The sequence below is a fragment of the Bos mutus genome, chromosome 10 (assembly GCF_027580195.1).
Source record: "Bos mutus isolate GX-2022 chromosome 10, NWIPB_WYAK_1.1, whole genome shotgun sequence".
NCBI classification, from domain to species: domain Eukaryota; kingdom Metazoa; phylum Chordata; class Mammalia; order Artiodactyla; family Bovidae; genus Bos; species Bos mutus.
In genome coordinates, this window is record NC_091626.1 from 22,575,689 (window position 1) to 22,595,659 (window position 19,971).

Here is a 19,971-nt window from a genome sequence, read left to right on the forward strand (position 1 = left end):
TGAAATTATGGGTCGCTCCACCTCTCCCCAGTCCACCCCAGAAATAACACGAGGCCCCACCAAAATGTAAATGCTGGCATTTGAAGGGGCCTCAAGCAGGGGGGAACAAGTTTTTCTTCATCAGTACAACCTCAAAAGAAGTATAGAAGCAGAAACACCGTTTGCGAACATTTGCCCTTTAATTTGCATTTAAAATCAGTTTTTAAATATTTTAGTTACGTTCTGAATAGTGAAGACGTAGTAGCTGCTGCAGGCACTCAGTACTGGCTCCCACCCCTCCCCCCCCAACCCCCAGGCCTTGCTTCTTCGCTCAAGGTACAAATGGTCATTCCACACTAAGTCAATGGCTCCTGGTTGTCAAGGGTCAGCAGCCTCAGGCCTGGATACAGTTGGATACAATGTGATGAAGCCCAGTAACTCTGACAAGATGTGTGCATTTAACCATGCTCCAAAGAATTCCAATGTCGTGCCCAGACCCAAGGCAGTACCTCCGAGGTGACACTGGCCTTTTCCCCACTGTGTACGAGCATCTTGGGCTGGTTTCCACCACAATCCGTCCTGCACCAGACCTGTGTTCTATGGAAGAAGAGCCGAGGCGCCACTCCCGAAGGGCATTGACACAGAAAGGAACAGAACCGCCTCTGCAGCCCACAGGTTTATACCAACGGAATTTAAAAGCTCAAGACAATCCGAGCCAGTCCACAGGAAGTCACCTTCATGCCAGTCTCTACCAGGAGCCGTGTGAGCCCGAGGTTGGGACACGCTCTTGTCTCCCTACCAAGAGGTGCTAGCATCTAAGTGAGGACAAGATGGGATAAACTGCTCCTAGCAGCTGGGAAAGGTCAGCACCACCACAGCTGTGTGTGCTTGGGCCAAAATGGGTCTTCGTGGTGGAGTTATGACGGAGAGTGTGAGGGCAGGCCTGGGCTCTGCTCCAATCTCGTTAATAACACATGACCTCAGAATCTGCCCTCTCCCACCTCAACGCTGCCTACTCCCCAGCTCTGCCCCTCCAGATCCCCCAGCATGTGCTTCCTGGAAGAGGTAGAAGAGGCAGCTTTTAGACAATGACAGCTGAGAATGCAGGTGCCACTTAAGCAAAGCAGCACCCCGTGGCCTGTGGTACCTCCACACGGGTGGAATGGAGTGAGGACATGCACAGCCAGGACAGAGGCTGCTCCAAGCCTGGGAGGCAGAGCACCCTCCTAGGCGTCTCTGAAGAACAGACGTTCAAAAGATAGAAACTTAATCACATGGTCCCCGGCAGGTTCCCTATAGTGTACTGGACAGGAAGAAAGCGAAATCATCTCTGTGGAGGGCTAATGGGAGGAAAGGCAGGAATAATAAGGAGCATCCATTAAGGCTCTCTCTCTCCCTCAAGCCTAAGGAAATCAGATATTTGCGCGTAGGAGAGGGTGCAGAGAGGGAGAGAGCCTGGCAGAACACCAAGAGAGACCTGCGACTGCTGGTTACATAGTGCCCTGGTTTCCTTGCTTGAGGCCAACAGCATGTGCCTGTCACCAGGCTAACCTGGGGCCTGTGAGGGGACAGGGAGAAGACCGGTTTTCAGTTCCTGCATGGTTGATGTGTAGGGCACAAGGCTTCCTCCTAAAGGTCCAGTAGGAGGACTCTGGGATCCTCTACCGCTGCCTTAATTTTGCGGAGGAAAGTCACAGCCTCTCTGCCGTCGATCAGCCGGTGATCATACGTCAGGGCCACGTACATCATGGGCCGCACCTCCACCTACAGAGGAGAGAGGTCAACAGGTTTGTCTGCAGTGGTGCAGAGAAAGCCCTGATGAAGGGGGAAGATGACTAAGCACAGCCCACAGGTAAGTCCCCAGGTCCAGAGACTTTCCTACTTTGCTTTGTTGGTTCTAGATACAATGTGTTCAAAGACCAAGCCAGACCCTGAGTGCAAAACTCACATACTCAAAAACAAAAAGCTTAACCCAAGAAAACAGGAGTCTCCTTACAACCGTCTTTAAATAAAAACCATGCTCTGCCCTCTCACTTGTCTGCCATCTACAAGGAAAAGTTCCTCTTCAATTTTGGCTACCTGCAGTTTTTTCTTTAAAGATATAATAATTTTTTTTAACTTGGGGTCCACAAATTCTCTGAAACTCTATGCAAGGTTGGGTATATGAGCATTTTCAGCAGATATCTACAATTTTGGGGTTCAAGGAGTTAGGGACTTCAAAAGGTTCTAAACACAGGGGTCCCAGAAAACATTTTCCTACCAGCATAGCTCGCGGGGCCAGCTCAAGACCCTCTGGCCTCATTCCCTGATTCCCAGGAAAGCTCTGAGCCTCGTCACGACAAGCGGGCAGGCTGGCAGTGGCTCTGCACTGCTGCCCTCCACTTCCCGAGGCAAGGACCACGCCTTCGATGGCACCCCCACACTCCCTAGAGAAGGAAGCCTGCTGACTAGTCCCAGATGAAGGAGCAAGTTTTCTCAGCTCCATGGTGCTCAAACCTTAACGTGCCTCAGAACCATCTGTACTCTCTGCTTTACTAGGTCTGGGAAGGGGCCAAGAGTTTGCATTTCCAACAAGTTCCCAGGTGCTGCTGTTCCACACACAATTTGAGAACCAATGCCTTAGCTATTAATTAGAAATAAAGAGATTCAACTTATGCCTGAAATTATAGCAAATCTTTAAGGAGCATTTAGTTAAGACTTCCCTCACCTCATCATGTAGCTGCTGGGACATTAATGGTGATGGTTCATACCTTGCCTCCTATGACCACTGGCCTATCAACGATGGCATGCATGCCCAGGATGGCAGACTGAGGGGGGTTGATGATGGGTGTTCCAAAGAGCGAGCCAAAAACACCTCCATTGCTGATGGTAAAAGTACCACCATCCATATCTTCAATGGCAAGTTCATTCTTCCGGGCCTAAAAACAGATTTTATAATTGAAAGGTAATGTCAACTCAGCTCCCTCCACCTAAAGGAAGTCCAGAAGGCTCACATCTGAGATCAACGGTCCAAGTTCTAGCTTTAACTGAGATAGATGCCTGTGACTAGTTACAGGCCAGAGGAAAGGACTCCGGGACCTTTGCTTTTCCAAGCAGGTTTAACTGGATGAGATGAGATCTTCACTCACAAGAGCACCATAAGCTCCACCAGAGCCGTACTTCAGCTCTCGCACGTGACTGCCGTTCTCAGGGGCCACGTTCTCCTTTCACAACAAAGGGAGGCTCTAGCTCCCTGAGCACCGCTCACTGGCCCAGCCTTCCCAGGCTCTCTTCCATGACCTGCCCTGCAGCTCACATACACCCGTCCATTTTACCTTCTCTCCCAGTTCACTGATGGTTCGCTCAATATCGGCATAATTCATTGTTTCCACATTCCTGATGACGGGAACAACCAGACCCTGATGAGAGTAAAAAGTTCTTTTCAGGTGTAAATTAACAGTACCCATTATAGTTACAACTCTCTTGATTCAAGCCAAAGGTCTCCCCGCCCCAGAGTATCTTACTCAACGTGATTAACGTAGTCTAAAATATTTAGACTTGCAAAAGATAGAAGAATGTGGTATGGTCAAAAACAGATTTATTCTTCAAACAACTCCCTTCTAGAAAAACGAAAGTACAGAAAAAAGTCTCTCAAGAGGTCTGCTTCTTCAAATGGGTAAGAGTCAAAGACCAGAGCTCCCCACTTCTTGCTCCAACATACCCGAGGGGTGGCCACCGCAACGCTGATGTCAATATAATCCCTGTACACCACCTCTTTGGTTGCATCGTCAATCACTATGAGAGAGAAGACACACGTTACATACAACTCCCCAGCCCGAGGCTAGCGAGGCAACATTTGCATTAATAGAGTAAAAGTCCGAGAGGCTTCGTACGGTGTGGACTGACCAGCCAGCACAAAAACCACCGCATTACAAGTGGCAGCCAGCACCCCTCTTACTCCCGCGCCAACCAAGCCTAACTTCTCCCAAGTGTCCTGACTAAGCACAGGAGCATCCGTCTCCTCGGCAGCCCTGAGAAGGATCGGTACACGGGCTAACACAGGGTAAGTATGTGCCCAAGTTCTCGTTCACCAGCTCTACTCCAGCCCTCCCTCAGCTAATGGCAGGTTTAAAAGTGCCCCCCAGAAAGGGCAAGTTAGTAAAGGAAGTGGAAGTGGGGGGATGTCACCCATTCTGCTGCTCAGTCGCAACAAGGAGCGAGGGAAGCCTCTTTCCAGAAGACTCAGTAGGAAGTGGTGTAGTCTGTCTTTAATATGCTAGCCTGAGAGAGCAAATCAATAGCTAAGAATTTAGGTCTGATGCTCATGAGAAAATACAGGCTTGAGAATCTTTTCCATAGGAATTCTATGTTGTTTTGTAGATAAGACATCCCGGAAAAGCAAATAAAGTGAGAAAGAGGCCAAGGGAACTCTAAGAAACGCCTACATGTATGGGCAGGCAGAAGAGGTGGAGAGAGTCATCAGGAAGCCTAAGAACGGAAGAAGTGCAGAGGTTTCACATTTGGATGAAACGAAGCCCCTCCCCTACCTGAGGGTGCACCACTTGGCGGAAGGGATTAGGACTTCTATTTCTAGACCTTTCGGGACCCTGCACGCTGAGGGTTGCAAAAGTACCCATGTCCTCTAATCTTCCAAGGACACAGAGAATTGTCTCAGTGGAGAAGAGAACTGCTTGTTAAGTCAACATTTCAACGATGTAGGTGAGGAAAAAGTAAGGAAAATGAGCATCAAGCCCACAAAAGAGGGGCCAAGCCCAAGGCCTTCCAATGAAGTCCACTGACCAGAAATCAAAGGTCACCCTGGAGCTATGCCAAATATAGAAGTCAGGTCCCATTGTGGGAGGGTGGGCACCAGCCACAACATGAAGTTTCCACACTGACATGAGAAACTTGGAGAAATGGACTGGCTCAGAACTGCCTGTCGCCAGAGCAGCTGCCAAGCTCTGCACTGGGAAGGGAACCTGTTCTGTCCAGCTGGTGGGGAGGAAGCACTCTTGATGCCCATTCAGGAAGGTCAGTCCAGAAATCCCTAAGAAAGGTACTCAAGTTCTCACACATCTGAAATAAGAAGCCTCAGTTGGAGGACCATCGGCTTTGTGTCTTGAGCGTGGGGGAGAATTTCTGTATTTATACACATACCTCCAGGACCTCTGTTGATTCTGGCCACCACAAACTCACCTGCATTTACCACAGGCTGCTCCTGCAAGGCAAAGGCTGAGGCCTTCACAAATGCTGACATGAAGCCTAGTTTGAGGTTATGTTTCTTCAGAAAAGCATCTTTGTGCCGAGCCCGCATCTCCTGGATATTACTGCAAGAACACATTACAAAACAAACTGACCACAAAAGACACCTCAATTCTGACTTTCACACTGGTTTCTAACTCCAGGCATACAACTGGGTAAAGTTTTCCCTTATTCTGGACCATCTAAGTTCAAGTTTTGAAATAGTCCACTAGAGGTTAACACAATTACTTCATTCCTTTAAAAACCTAGATCCAAGGGAATCAGATCCACTCTATGTAAGCACATTTTAATGCTCCAGAAGTCAGAGATTATGTGACAGACAAAATGAATGAGTTCATACAGCACATCAACAGCTTCACCCTGGACAAGAAAGTGACTTCTAGCTACACTGAATTCATGAGCTATCTACTCTGAAAATAGTTTTGGTGTTTTTTTTCTTAAAAGCATAAAGTCCACAAAATAAGCACCATTCTTTTTATTAAACAGGCTTCCCTGGTGGTTCAGATGGTAAAGAATCCGCCTGCAATTCAGGATACCCAAGTTCAATCCTTTGGTTGAGAAGATCCCCTGGATAAGGGCATGGCAACCCACTTCAGTATTCTTGCCTGGAGAAGTCCATGGACTGAGGAGATTGGCAAGCTACAGTCCTTGGGGTCACAAAGAGTTGGACATGACTGAGCAACGAACTTTCTCATTAAATATTTCTTGTTTATTTTCAAAATACCACCAAACCTAATTATGACTTCCTTGTGACATTCCTAACAAATGAAAACAAATAAAACCCCAAACCACACAGGTGCACAGGTTTCATGTGAGCAAAAGCAGTCTTGACTATCTATGGATGGATACAATCCAGTGTTGTGTTAGGCTCATGAGGAAGTCAGTATATTCATGGATCTCCCCAGAGTGAGCAGTTCCATCTGCTTGGTTCCTTCAAATGGGCACTAATACCCACCACACATGGTGGTCAATGCAAGACACCAAGACATAGCTAATACACAGTTCTTGCCCTTAAAATTAATTTAATGGACATAGTTTCCTTGGTAATTAGAAACATGTGTGGACCTAAGCTTTTTAAAGTATAAGCAGCAAGGCTACTGGGAAACCTTTGCAGTGTGACCAGTCTTTGTTCTTTTGGGGCTGGTTTTTCGCGAACATACAACACATGTACTGGAGTTAGCGGGAAATGGCTTTCCCATCATTTTGCTGCAGAAATCTCCGTATTTATGGGAAGACAGTTGCATGATGGAAATTGAATTTAACTTTATCTCAGGCCCAAATGCTCAGTTTTCTCTTTCTCCCTATAATGGCTTAATCTGACATTAGCACGAAAGATAAGATGGTATAACTTTAACTCCCCTCTTTAGACCTCTTGTTTTTTAAAACGGAAGTTTTCCTAGGGGGACTGATTGGGTTTAAAATGTTTGTTTTCCTGAGTCTAACTACATTTAGTGCTAGGATTACCACCCTAAAGACATTACTGGTTCCCAAGACACAAGAGCTGCAGAAGACAGAAAGAGAAGCGATAAACATCTCTGCTCTCAAAACTGCCCAAATGCTATTGTCTGGTCATTAAGTAGTTTCTATTTCAGAGTTCTGTCCTTGGAGGCAGAGGCTGGGACAACAGGGGAGAGGAGGAGGTCTCAGAAAGGCCCCTTATGGGTTAGCTGATCAGCACAAGACCCAAAGGGCACTCAATCTAAACCAGATTACTGACTGCAGAGGGACCCCAAGCCATCAGTAAGTGACACCTCGATTAGCTGCTGAAAGGAGATCCAACTACTGTACTTACTTTCCAATCAAAGCTGTTGGGCCAACTGCATCTTTCAAGGCCACAAATATTTACATGTTTTGTCTTAAGGAATTGGGTAGAATTTCAAAATCCAATTCAATTTGTGTACAATTTGGCCCTAATGCACTGAAACATAAGCTGCAGCCTTTGTGACTCATTAGTCAAGGTCCTTCCCTGCATCCTATGGATACAAGAGAAATCTTTGGCTTGGATGACATCTAGTCTTTTGGGGAAGCTTCACAATAGAATGGATGACATCCAGTGAAATGGACCACAGAACCCTGCTCTGTGAACAATGCTACAGCATGCTGTCATTAAACCATCTCCCTCTCTACATTTTTCAGACCCTTTCCAAAGGAAACCATTTACCCTAGTGAAATGCAGATTAGCAGACTAAGCACTTGGGATAAAAAGACGCAAAGAGATGACCTAAAGACTTGATGACTTTACTTCCTGTATTAGATATGAACTCTTAACCTGGCCCTTAAAACATTCTGAAATATGGATGCAACTTTCTTTACCATTCTTTCCTACACATCTTCCTCACAGTGATTGTTTCTCAGATGTGTCCTGTACTTTCCTATCTGTGCCAGGTCCATACTGTTAACATCTTCTGGAATGACCTTCCTCCATTACATCAAAATGTGAATCGTTAAGGCCCCTTAAAGATCTTTTTCTCCAGGAACCCTTTTCTGACTCCTACCTCCACCTCAAAAACAATCTCATTCTCTCCTCCACCTCACACTTTTTGTATTTTTCTGATACTTGTTTTTCTAGATTTTACTTTGCATTTATCCAACAAGATGGTAGCTCCAGGCTAAGCGTTCTTTATCACTCATCTTTGCATCCCACCAAAATATAGTGTAATATATTGTGCACAGTAAGCACTCAAAAACCATCTGTTGACTTTAACTACAATCTCTTCCCTATACCTGTAAACAAAGTCTTGCAGAAGAAAAGTGAGTCAACAATTATCTTACTATAGAAATGGGCTTACTGAATCAGCACCTTTGGTTAATATTCTGAGGTTTCTGTCTTTAAAAGCAAAACTTGCTTCCCATTTCATTATCGAAGTTGGAAAAGGTGAAAGATATGAAAAGCCTGTGCCTTTCTACCCACTCAATCCTGAGTCGCTTAGGAACACACATAAGGAGCAGTCACAGTGAGGAGGAAGCAGGATATGGCCCCCTGACTCTGGGCATGCTGTCAAATGATTCTCCATCCTGAATGGGAGCCTTGTTGGCCTGACTCCCCTCTCTCTACTTGTTAACAGTGATCATTAGAGTTTAAGACTATTACCAGCCTCGTTTATCAGAAATCACAAGATTCAGGTATAAATCTACAAGGCTAAGTTTTTTAAGTCACAGAGGAGGCAGGCATAGTATTAGAAAGTCAATCAGAGAATGAAACCAGTGGGTCACTCTGTGTAAGTCAAGAAACAGTGCAAAGAAGTACTTCTTTCCTGTTAAGTTAGTTTTGGGCAAGTTCAAGTATTTTACAAGAAAAAGAGCACAGGGAGGAGGAGGACTAGAGCTCTCACCTCATGTCAATCTCATTGAAAGTGGTGAGCATCGCGCAGGTGTTCTGAGCCTCCTTCAGACGCTGGGCGATGCGTTGCCGCATCCTGTTCATTTTCTCCTGAAAGGGAGAGTGCGACAAGTATTGCCAACCTGGTGTCTTTGGGCCTAGCCCTCCCACTTAGTCTGCAGGAGCACTGGGCTTGCTGGGAGGGGATAATTAAGGACTGTAGTATCTAAATACAGGAAGAGATCCAGGCTTCCTCTTTCCTGTGGTGGCTTGCTCCTCTGAGCAAAAACAAGGAAATACAGATTAAAAACTACTCACTCTGATGTGCCCTGAAGTCTGATGAAGAATAGAGGCCCAGGAAATGGTTTGGTTTATAAACCAAAACCAACTTATGGAAAGGAAGAGTGTGTGGTGTAGGGCTAGCCAGCCCAAGAGTCATTATAGACAAGGCAATTTCTGGTGATAAAGACTTGCATGAGAATAGCTACTTGTGGAATGGAAACTCAGAAGCAACACATTTTTCAGGCTATCGTATTTTTATGAGGTATTCTCAGGCAGAGGAACCCACACTCTTGACCATACTTCCTTGAGGTTTTATGTCTGCCCCTGACTGCCACTGGGCAGCCCTCAGCTAAGCATCCCGGAAGAACAGGAATAGAGCTCGCTAAACCACCTCTCTGAAGTGTGGGAGGGAGGAGACGCGTTACTAGGCTACCATCCCCTGTATGCACCTTTCTCACCCACAGCACTTCAGTGGTAGCACGAGAGAGGGAAAAAACCAGTGGACAAGTGTTCAGAAGACCTCCAGTTCCAGTCTTTTCATTTGACGGTCACGTGAATGAACAAGTCACTTCCTAAAATGAATTTCCTTGCCACGCCAAGGGAATCAGCTGCCGGCCACTCAAAGGCAGGCAGAGCATACCCATATTTTATTAATCTCAACACTGCTCCTCAGCTTCTTTCTTGGAAGTGGTCCTTAGAGGCTTACCCGATGTTCTGAACGCAGACCTACACCAGCTCCTGCCTCAGCTCTTGGAGGGGCAGCGGTGGGTTTTACAGCAGACACTGTAAATGAGAGCAGGTACACTGCATCAGACAATGAGAAACATTTACTCGAGTATATGCCCGTGCTTTCACACTGCACTTGTCACTTAAGTGTCAAGGTATGCTGAGATACATCAGTATCACTCCTACTTCACAAATAAACAATCTGGTCAGAGAAGTTAAATAACTAGTCTAAGGTCACACAGCTATACACAGAAAGCTGAGATGCAAACTCAGGTCTTCTGATACAAAGTCTAAAGTTTCTTTTACAATGCAGCCAATGAAACCTGTCCAGAGCCATAATTAGTCTTAGACTTTGCCCTCTGAGGGAATGTGGCATTAGATGAGATGGTCTCCCGTAGAAAGACACATGGGAGGCAGAGGCTTACCTGGTTTGCTAGTGAGCGGCTGTGAGGGCGAGGGCACAGGTGGCATCTGGGTGGGTATAGGTGCTGCAGGGGGAGGAGGAACAGCAGACACTGTGGGTTCTGCTTTTGGGGCTGCGGCAGCAGGGGCTGCAGCTGGCTTGGCCTTAGCAGGAGCAGCTGGAAAACAAGAAAAATAGATGCCATTGGCACTATGTGGAATGGAAAGCAACCAAACTGCAGATACTAAGTAGAATTTAGCAGCAAAAGCTCTCTTTCTCATCAGTTAACAAATGCTTCCTGAGTACCTTCTATACGTGTAAGGCTATGAGATACACAGAGTGACTTAAGGCACTGTTCTTTCCCCAGGACTCCTAAACATCCTACATAAGATAACTGGCTGAATTCAGCTGCCTTCCTGATTGCATAAATGTCTATTAGTCATCAAATTCAGCCAGTACTTTCAAAGCACCTAAGTCAATGGTAATAGACTTCAAAGCAAAAAAACCCCAGCAATTTAAGATGTTGAAACACACACATAAAAGTAACAACTTTCCAGGTACAGTAATACTGATTGTCTCCTATGTCTCCTATTTTAACATCACATGTGGAAAAACTCTTAACTATTAAAAAATAAACACTTAAATAATCAAGGACACATTTAGACTTAAGAGTTCAAAGCATTTTATCTAGAATAACTCTCAGAAACCAATGAGGTGATCAAGCAATGAAATTCACAACTTTAAATATTTTTTTATTTTACCCATTTGAATATCACCATCTGGGTTTATATTTAAATCAGAAGAACACCCTCTTAAGGAATGGTCAGAAGATGAAATTCTCCAACTAGAAGAATCAATCTTATTCCCTAGTCTTCTACTTGTGTAGAAGTGTACACAAGTGTATGTTCTTTCCATTCTGGGCTTCTGATCTTAACCTGATCAAACATAATGAGGCCATCTACAATCTTTCTGCTTAACTATCTTAACCATGAAATAGACTTTAGTAGTTACAGCATTTAACTAAGAATCAAAAGTTTTCTTCCCTAATCTCTAATACACTGACTATAAGATCCAATATAAATTCATTTCCTTATTTCTTCCCAAGAAAAATTCAACCCTCCCTAAAAATGTTGTGACAGAACAGATGTGAAAAAACTACTCCAAAATTCTCCCTAATAGACATGATGAAACACTGCTTCTTCTCACTTTAGAACAGTGGCTGCCAGCCCTGGCTATGTATCAGAATCACTTGGAGAGTGTTAAAGACAATAACAAAAACTATGATAGATAACCAGGATCTGAAAACCCCAGATTTAATATATTAGAATCCCTTGGCCTCAGAATCTGGACATTTGTGTTATTTTTAAAGCCCCCATGTGACTCTGCTGCCAGGGTCAGGGAAGGGGACAGGAAAAAAAACACTCTCTCTAGAATCTTCTTCCTTCCTATTTAAGAAAAGGTCCAGCACCAAAAAGAACACTACTGTGAGGTTCTTTTCTTAATACCCTTTTCTTCTAAAACTTGACATTTAAAGTTCACACTATACATATATCTCTCTCCTCTTACTGCCTCACTAAAGGCAGAGGGAATGCAAAATGGTATTTGATGTATCAAGAATTAGTATATTATGCTCAGCCCCAATTCCAAGGGGGAACACTGGAGACCTTGACAACCAGGAGAACTTCTTTACCGCCAGTTTTCCTGAGTGTGAAAAGAGGAGTGCCTCCTTCTACTTTTCCCCCATCAGGTACCAAAAGAGCTTCAATCACGCCATTTGCTGGTGACGGAACCTGCACAGAGGTCTTCAAAAGGAAGACAGATGGAGAAAGAGTCCAAATGTTTACTCAGCATTAGAAAATTAATTGTACAGAATCGCAAATGAGTCACAAGAGTTGCAACACAGATATACAAGACCCTGCATAAACATCAAGGCCACACTTTCAGAGTAAGAGTAATCAATGCTACTGTGAAGATGCACCTTGTCTGTCCTTTCTCAGAAACATTAAAGCAAGATTCAGTTAGTGTGTTGCCAAGTGATACATAAAAAACAACTGGAAACAGTTCATGTATACACACACAAAAGCTACAAAACTAAAGCTACTAAAGTACATAGTACATACACCTAGAACAATCTAAAATTAAACGTTAAATGCTTTTTTTTTTCTTTTTACTGAGCTATTCCAACAATTTTACTGAGGCAGCTAACAATTATCTTCAAACAACAACTAAGTCCCTGTTCCTTTCATTAGGTTAAAACACCAAGGGGAGACCATGAAAAGATGGCACCAATAGGGCAAGCCTACCTTGTCAGTTTCAATCTCACAAACCACTTCATCTTCTGCAACTGTGTCTCCAACAGCTGAAAAGACAGTCAAAGGCTACCTGTTAGGGGTGAGCAGTGAGTAACAAGAAAACTAGCCACAAAATCCCCTTTGGCAGGTGTTACAGGACCCCTTTCCTACAAGCCAGGGGAAAGTACACTGCATGTAAAGAAGAGTGGAGCCATAGGTTCCACTGATTATCATGGAGGTAAGGGGAGTAAAGGGGACTTTTCAAAAGTATTTAAACTTAACAAGTGAGAAGGCAGTAAATCTTACCTTTCTCCCACCTGACATCCCCCTCTGTGACAGATTCTGCAAATGCTGGGGTTTTGACTGTAATCACATCATCCTCTAGGAAAAAAGGGGAGGGGGGGAAAATCACGCAGTCCATATTTCTCCTTTTTTTTCTGCCATTAAATTCAGTCAATTGCTATTCTTCTCATTAAAATTCCATTCCCAAGAATGCAGGGTGCTGAAGGTACTTACTGCACACAGCTGTAGTTCTAAAGAAGCGAACGCTGAAGATATTACTGCTGTTAATGCTACAAAACAAACATAAAAGTAAACTCCTTTAACAGGTGAATCACTCACATTTTAGTCTAGATAAGGCATGAGAATCACCTTCCCTTTATTTTTAATTAATTTTTATTAGAGTACAGTTGATTTACAATGTTGTGTTAGTTTCTGCTGTACAGCAAAGTGAGTTAGTTATACAAATATCCACTCTTTTTTAGATTCTTTCACCTTCCCTTTAAACCAGTGATTCTTGACTAGGAGTGGCCATCACAGTTACCTGGGGAACTTTTTCAAAGCATACCTGTCTAGGCCCCATTCCCAGAGACCCTGACTCAGCAGGTCTAGAGTAAAGCCTGGATTACTTGGGTGCCTCAAGCAGTGAGGCCCTTGGGTGAGTGAAATGTGCTGCAGTGAAATGCCAGCTCTTCCAGAACAGACTTACATTTGCATCTTTGAAGAAAAAGACAGCGTCTTGGTCCTTTGCATAATCACAAAAGGACTCAGCTTCCTGATTAGGTTTTTTCTTAACTAAATCCATGTAAGATAAAACTGTGTGCCCTCAGGGTACTTGCCACTTGCCACTTTAAAACAGAATTTCTGTTTATGTGATTATAGATTTAGATAAGACAGCAAGATGAAAGTAAAACAAGGTGTTATATGCAAAATAAACAAAACAAAACAAACAAACAAACCCCACTGAAAACCTCATAATCTCCTGTTCTCCTGCCAGAAAGCAGCACATCAGTCCACTCTGGACTCATTCAAGAGGAACCGCAAAAGAGCAAGGTATTCTCTGATATGGCACTAACTTGAAATAATGTAACCTGGAGAATGATATGACTTTGTATGCATAAAGCCATGAACATGGTTACCACTGGAGATGGGAAAACGTTGATATATATGCTATCTGTGGTTATCTGTCACATACACACATTTTGGAAGAGTGATTTGGACTTCAGGACTGTCTGAATATTCTACAACTAGCACCTTTACAATAAAAAGTGAAACAGATTTAAGTTGCCTTTGGTATTTTTAAGTTCTGTGTAAAATCAAGGGAAAATGTGTTATTAAAAAAAATACAGAACACAAAGTGTTCTGCATAAAAGTTTCCAACCATGTATGGATACACGTTCATGGGCAAGAACTAACGGGTAATGTGTCAATGCAGAGACTGCTCTCTGAGGACACCCAGAACCTGGCACATCAGCTATATCTGGGAATAGGAATGTAGTAGCACAGGAGAACAGGATAAAATCTTCTCATGCACACTCTTTTTACTTTTCAACCATGTAAATGTGTAACCTATTAAATAAAAACATAAAACCAAACATAGTTTTACAATAAAAGATTTTTAGTAAAACAGGTACCTTATTCACAGAAAAAAGACAAAATACAATACAAAAACAGTTACCAGATTAGAGTAATACCCTAATCTGTGATCCTCATCATTCAAAGTTTAGGGGTTTTTAAAATAATTTACTTTCAAATAGTTATTTGTTTTATTTATTGCATAGGATTTGTGGTCGCTCTAATTTTCATTTAAACTATAGATGAGAAACACAGTTTGACACTCCCTAAATAATTTTTAATTTTCAAAAGTATTAGATGTTAACAATAGTAAACTTAGAAAGAACAAAAAGAACATTTACAATGGGACTATACCATACAATACAAAAGGAATAATTTTATAACCTGCTTTTTCCCACTTATAGAATGAACATATAACATAGCATAGCCTAACCAACCCATTGCTGTTTGACCATTCTGAGAAACACAGGTACACCAGGAGTTCAGTACAGATTCCTAGAAATGGGATTGCTAGATCAAAAGGTACACACAGTTCAAAGACTTATGAATGCCAAATTGACACTGTAATGCACAGTGAAGAAGGAGCAATCTGCTGACCCTTCATTTTGAAGATTCCACCTATAGAGAAAAATAGCTTGACGGCTGCTCAACAGGAAACTAAAGAGCGTCCTCTTACAACCACCCTGAAAATATTTGGAAGCAAAGAAGCATTAAGCAACATTCATAAGCAGAAGTTAATCTGAAACACACATGGGTGGCCTCTCTCCAAATTTTGCATTATGTAACAGTAGCATTCATTCCCTCTACACTAGTCAAAGTCCCAGGACTTAAATGACTAGTCTCTTGCTTTTACTGTTTCTAAAATGCGTAACTATGCAACCAAAAGGATGCTCTTAACCTCCACAATAAACATAACCTCCAGTCCTTCAGCTTCACTTGTATCCAACCAGAATATTTAGGAGCACCCTTCTATCAATTTCCATAAAAAGAGGATTCCAGCTCCACTTTCACTATAATCTGAACACCTGGTCCTGACACACTCCTGGTCCAATACTTCACATGGGGCTGAAGCTCAGGCTCATATCATAAATTAACATCAAGGTCAGGTCGAGGGACTCAATATAACCAGCTTGATTACTAGGCTTGAAAGACAGGAAAGAAAGCAGATGGTCAAACTGGTGTCAATACCCCGGGTCCACATATCTGTGCTCCCCAGTGATACTTACACAGTCTTCCTGCTGTCAGGGTAACCTGGTCCCTGACATAAGGAGATCCCTGCAAGAAACAAAACAACTCTTAACCAACAACTCTTTATCTCATACAGGATACCTGCTGGGAATGGAGAAGAAGTTGTTCACCCCCTAACTCAGAGAGAGCAGGATCAACAGCAGGCAATAATATAATCTGTATCACACAGAGTCCTGTCTCTTAAACTTTTCCACCATAGTAATCGTAATGGCAGAGAATAACGGGTATGTGAGACTGCAGGGAATGGGTTTGAAGAAGAAAGGAGAATTCTATAATCTTATTTATCTCGAAATTCATAAACTTTCATTATCCCTGTATGTTTTCATGATAGAATGCCTCTACTTCCCAAGTTTTCAAATACAATTGAAGCCTGAAGGAGACACATGATAGCTTATCCTGTGACTACACACAGCCTGGTGAAGCAGTGGAACGTTTGGCCAGAGTTTGTTTCCCTGGTTACTTAAAATGCACTGAGCTGGAAGTCTTGTTGCCTGAATCCCAACAGCAAAGACTAGGCTACTTCAGGCCCTAGGTCTTCAGCTTGCTCAAGCAAACTATTACACCTCCTTTCCGTTTATTGCCTTCCCACTCTTGCTGAGACCTTCCATTCTGGTCACACTTAACAAGGTGAGAGCCTCTTTCTGCTCCACCAATTGTCCTTATTACAAATAACCGCACTGCCGCAACAGACAACTAATTACTCTATCTGCTTCACCTGATTATATTCTTTCATGTGTCTTGTTTTTTCAGATCAAAAACAACTCTTGCTGAACCATGGGCACAGGAAATACCAACTGGAAGACAATTCTCTCTTGTCCCAGCTTCCCACAAACATCCTCAAGGTTTCAGTCACGTAAGTCACCTCTTTATGTCCAACAGCCAACGACTATAGTACAAATCCCAAACACAGCATGTATATGAGCTTGCAGCAAGCAAGCAGCCCATACTGATTTTTGGAACTCTAATTCCACTTTAGAGTTTATCCTACAGCAAGTTTCATTTATACAGTGCTTTAGAATTTATAAAAAGCTTTCACATAATGACCTCATTTTGATTTTCATCTAACACTCCCTGAAGTGGAATGACCATTGCCATTATTCTCATTTCATATATAAGGAGGGCTTTTGGAGGTTAAGTGACTAGCCCAAGGAGAAGCCCTGAACCACAGCACAAAAAGCAAGAACAAGGCTCTTCTCATTGTCCTGCCAGTCTATAAAATGGAGAAAATGTTTACTGACATTTTTCAAAATTCCAGGGTAAAGAGTTTATTACTGAGAGTCCCCTATGAGCTAACACTGTGCTAGGTTCTTATGATCTCATGACTGTAAGGATAAAGTCCAAAAACTTTACACATTTCTGTCCAGCCCTTCCAGACAAGCTTCTTTTCCATTTCTATGACTGGTCATGTCTCTTCCTATCTGAAAACTTTGCATAAGCCATTCCCTTTGCCTAGAATATCGTTCTCTTGGCCAACTCCTATATATTCTCCAAGACTTGGCATAAATGTCACTTCTCTGGGGAAGCCTTTACTGATGGTGCCACCTCACTCTCCACCCTCCCAAGCCTGGCTATATCATCCCACCCCCTACTTCTCTTTCACAGTAATCACAATGTAATTATGTACTTATGTAATTAAGGGTACTTATGTACCCTCCTGGAGAGTAGAGACCACCTCTATCCCTGCCACCTAGCATACTGTCTGGCTATGTAGTAAGAATTCAACAAATAATCTATTCATTATGAGTAAATGATTGGAGAAGGCAATGGCACCCTACTCCAGAACTCTTGCCTGGAAAATCCCATGGATGCAGGAGCCTGGTAGGCTGCAGTCCATGGGGTCACTAAGAGTTGGACACGACTGAAGCGAGTTGGCGGCAGCAGCAGCATGAGTAAATGATAATATGATGGGGTAGGAGTTCAGGCTGAGGAGCAGACCCGGCTTGACCAATAGTTGGCAGAGTGACCTTGGTCAAGGCACTTAACCTCTCTTAGCCTTGAGTCATACATTTGTAAAATAGAGAAAATATTTATTTTACTGTTTCTTGATGAGTAACTGAAAAAATGCACAGAAAGCACTCAAAACAATACTTGGCGCATAGAATGCCCATAAGAAAATCAACTCATTCAACGAATATTTATGCCAGGCATATAAAAAATTATTGGGATAAAAACCTGAATTCTTTCCATTCATCTCTCTACCATCTTCTATCTCATACCACTCTCTCCCTCAACCAAAATGCTCTGGCCAAATCACCTCTTATGCTAGTTCCAAAATACTGATGAGCGCTTTCCTTCCTCAAGGACTTTATACATGTCATTCCCTTTCCTTCTCCTGCTCTTCGTCTGGATGGCCCCTGTCCTGTCACATCCTCTGGGTCACAGCTTCAGTGTCCAGCTTCATTTGTTTCCTTTTCAGCATTCATGATAGTCCATCTGTTGAGCAATTTACATATTGTCTTTCCCTAATTAGGCTGTAAGCTCCCGGAGGGTGAGAAACCCACCCCCACCCGCCCCCCCTTCACTGCTGTATCCCTTGTGAGTGCCTAGCAGCACAGGTGCCTGACACTGAGTAGATACTGAGTAACTATGTGCTAAATGAACAAACGACAGCTGTTACTAAATAGCATTTGGGGTGGCTTCCAGTGGCTAGGACTCGGCACTTCCAACCAATGCGGGGCGTGGAGGGTGGGTGGCGGGTGGCGAGGATGGGGGGGCGGCGATCCCCGTTCCATCCCTGGTCGGGGAACTAGATTCCCAAGTGCCTCAACTAAGACCTGGTGCAGCCAAATACACCAATAATTAAAAAAAAAAAAAGCGTCTTTTGTTTCGCTCCTCTCTCTCTCTCTCTGAACACGAGGCGGAGAAACACAGGCACCCGATTTCCTCACACGCGGCTCTGCCCAGGAGGAGGAGAGAGCATTTTTAGGGGACGGCAAAAGGGCAGAACTTACCAGGCAGGGAACGTCTCACTAGAGGGCAGTTCCCCTGTTGAGAAAGAAGACGTCGGTCACCCGAGACGAAAAGTGAGGGAGGAAACAGCTTTTCCAAGTACAGACTTAAAGCTGCCCCCGGGACTGGTGACAGGTAACCTCGGGCCTCCTTCCAAAGGCAAAGGCTACAGCAACAACGCGGGCGGGACGCCGGGCCTGCCAGACTATCTCAACCTTCCCCCACGGGAGTGATAACCCACTGGCTTTTTAACAGATTAGAAAAGAGGCCCCCGGATCCAGTCGGGGGCTTCCGCGGCGCCCCCCGCCCCCGAGCTCTAATAGAGTCTGGTGTCCGGGCGGGCGCGGTTCTGGGCGGCTCCTCGGCCGGCGCGGACTGAGGGTGGGGTCGGGCAGGGGCGCGGCGCCTGCGGCCGCGGGAAAGGCGCCCGGCCGCTAGGCTCCGCAAGACGCCCCGGAGGCGACAGCGGCTCCGGGCCGTCCAGCTCCGCGGCGGCGGCCTCCGCGTCCCGGTGCCCTTGGTGCCCGGCCTGGCCGGCGCGCCACGCCCCTTGTCGTCCCCACCCCACCCCTGTCTGCCCGCCGGCGACTTTCTCACCCGCCGGGGGTCCCGGCCCGGTCGGACCGTACCTTCTGGAAGGCGGACAGCGAGCGGCTGAACGCCCGGGACGCGCAGCGGGACCGGGACAGCATCACGGCGGCGGAGCCGAGGGCGGGCGGACACCGGATATCGGGCCCGGCAGCAACCGGAAGCGGGGCGGGCCGCGGCACCCGCTGCTCGGGGAGGGGGGCGGATGGCTGTCCGGACCGAACCACTGGCGGGCGGAACGGGGGGTCCTGCTGCGGCTCAGGCCGGGCCTCCCGAAGGCTCCTGAGACCGTCCGGCGACAGATCGCCCCCGCCCCGGGGTCCCATCCTCCCCGTATCTCTCCGCGGAGAGTTCGGATAAACTGGGCGCCCATCTCTCTTGGGACACCCCCCACCCAGGGCACCGCGCCATTCCTCCCCTGCATTCCCGGGGGTCAAAAAGCGGAAGGTAGCGTGGGCTTCTTCGGACTCGGACCTTGGCTGACGTGTCTGTGCGATCTTACACTTTGTGTGGACTTGGGCAGGTGACGTTGCTTCCCTAAGCCTCAGGTTCCTCCTCAAAGATAGAGCAGGGGGGAAAAAAAAAATCACTTCGCTCGCTCCCTAACCCCGGAACAAAGAAACGGAGCACCGAGGAACCGCTAAAGAGCTCCCATTGCCCGTTAACTGACCTGAAGATGTTCACCAAGCCTTCTTCTGCATCCTTGTCTCCTCATCGTCCCTTCTCAAACTCTCTCCAGCTAAGCTGGTTGTTCCTCATACCTCTTGCGCGTTTTGGAGGCTGTTCATTTGTCATTCTACCCCTAGAATATAAACTCCATGAGATTAGGAACCTGGGCTATCTTGTTCACTTCTTTTATCTCCGGCCATTTATTAAAATTACAGTTTTTGTTGAAATATTATTGACTTGTAGCACTGTATACGGAGAAGGCAATGGCAACCCACTCCAGTACGCTTGCCTGGAAAATCCCATGGACGGAGGAGCCTGGTAGGCTGCAGTCCACGGGGTCGCTAAGAGTCGGACACGACTGAGCGACTTCACTTTCACTTTTCATTGTCATGCATTGGAGAAGGAAATGGCAAGCCACTCCA

General features: G+C 45.1%; 2 protein-coding genes across 3 annotated transcripts in view; one reads left to right on the forward strand and one right to left on the reverse strand.

The window, feature by feature from the left end:
* Window positions 1-580: 580 nt before the first annotated feature.
* Window positions 581-19,805, reverse strand: DLST (dihydrolipoamide S-succinyltransferase). Of its 2 annotated transcripts, none has more exons than XM_070377512.1 (15): window positions 19,551-19,805; window positions 18,295-18,328; window positions 15,322-15,370; window positions 12,758-12,813; window positions 12,548-12,622; window positions 12,254-12,309; window positions 11,641-11,752; window positions 9,973-10,128; window positions 9,528-9,604; window positions 8,553-8,650; window positions 5,155-5,285; window positions 3,680-3,753; window positions 3,294-3,377; window positions 2,730-2,897; window positions 581-1,743 (listed from the first exon to the last, which is right to left on the reverse strand). In XM_070377512.1, the coding sequence occupies exons 1-15, from the start codon at window positions 19,593-19,595 to the stop codon at window positions 1,609-1,611; spliced, it is 1,350 nt and encodes a 449-aa protein (XP_070233613.1). In that variant the 5' UTR covers window positions 19,596-19,805; the 3' UTR covers window positions 581-1,608. The 2 variants fall into 2 exon arrangements, with proteins under 2 accessions (XP_070233613.1, XP_070233612.1); XM_070377511.1 differs by lacking the exon at window positions 19,551-19,805 and adding an exon at window positions 18,922-19,044.
* PROX2 (prospero homeobox 2) overlaps window positions 18,290-19,971 on the forward strand; it is a 30,203-nt gene continuing 28,521 nt past the window's right edge. The window contains exon 1 of the mRNA XM_005900982.2: window positions 18,290-18,427. The gene's annotated coding sequence lies outside the window, so the exon portion shown is untranslated. The remainder of the gene's footprint in view (window positions 18,428-19,971) is intronic.

Excerpts from the sequence above, each read along its gene's own strand:
- DLST (XM_070377511.1), bottom strand. The coding sequence starts at position 18,984 with ATGCTGTCCCGGTCCCGCTGCGCGTCCCGGGCGTTCAGCCGCTCGCTG. Across the intron at positions 12,814-15,321 it reads CCTGACAGCAGGAAGACTGT|CATTAACAGCAGTAATATCT; the intron begins GTAAGTATCACT and ends TTTGTTTTGTAG. Across the intron at positions 12,310-12,547 it reads GGATGTCAGGTGGGAGAAAG|CTGTTGGAGACACAGTTGCA; the intron begins GTAAGATTTACT and ends CTGTCTTTTCAG.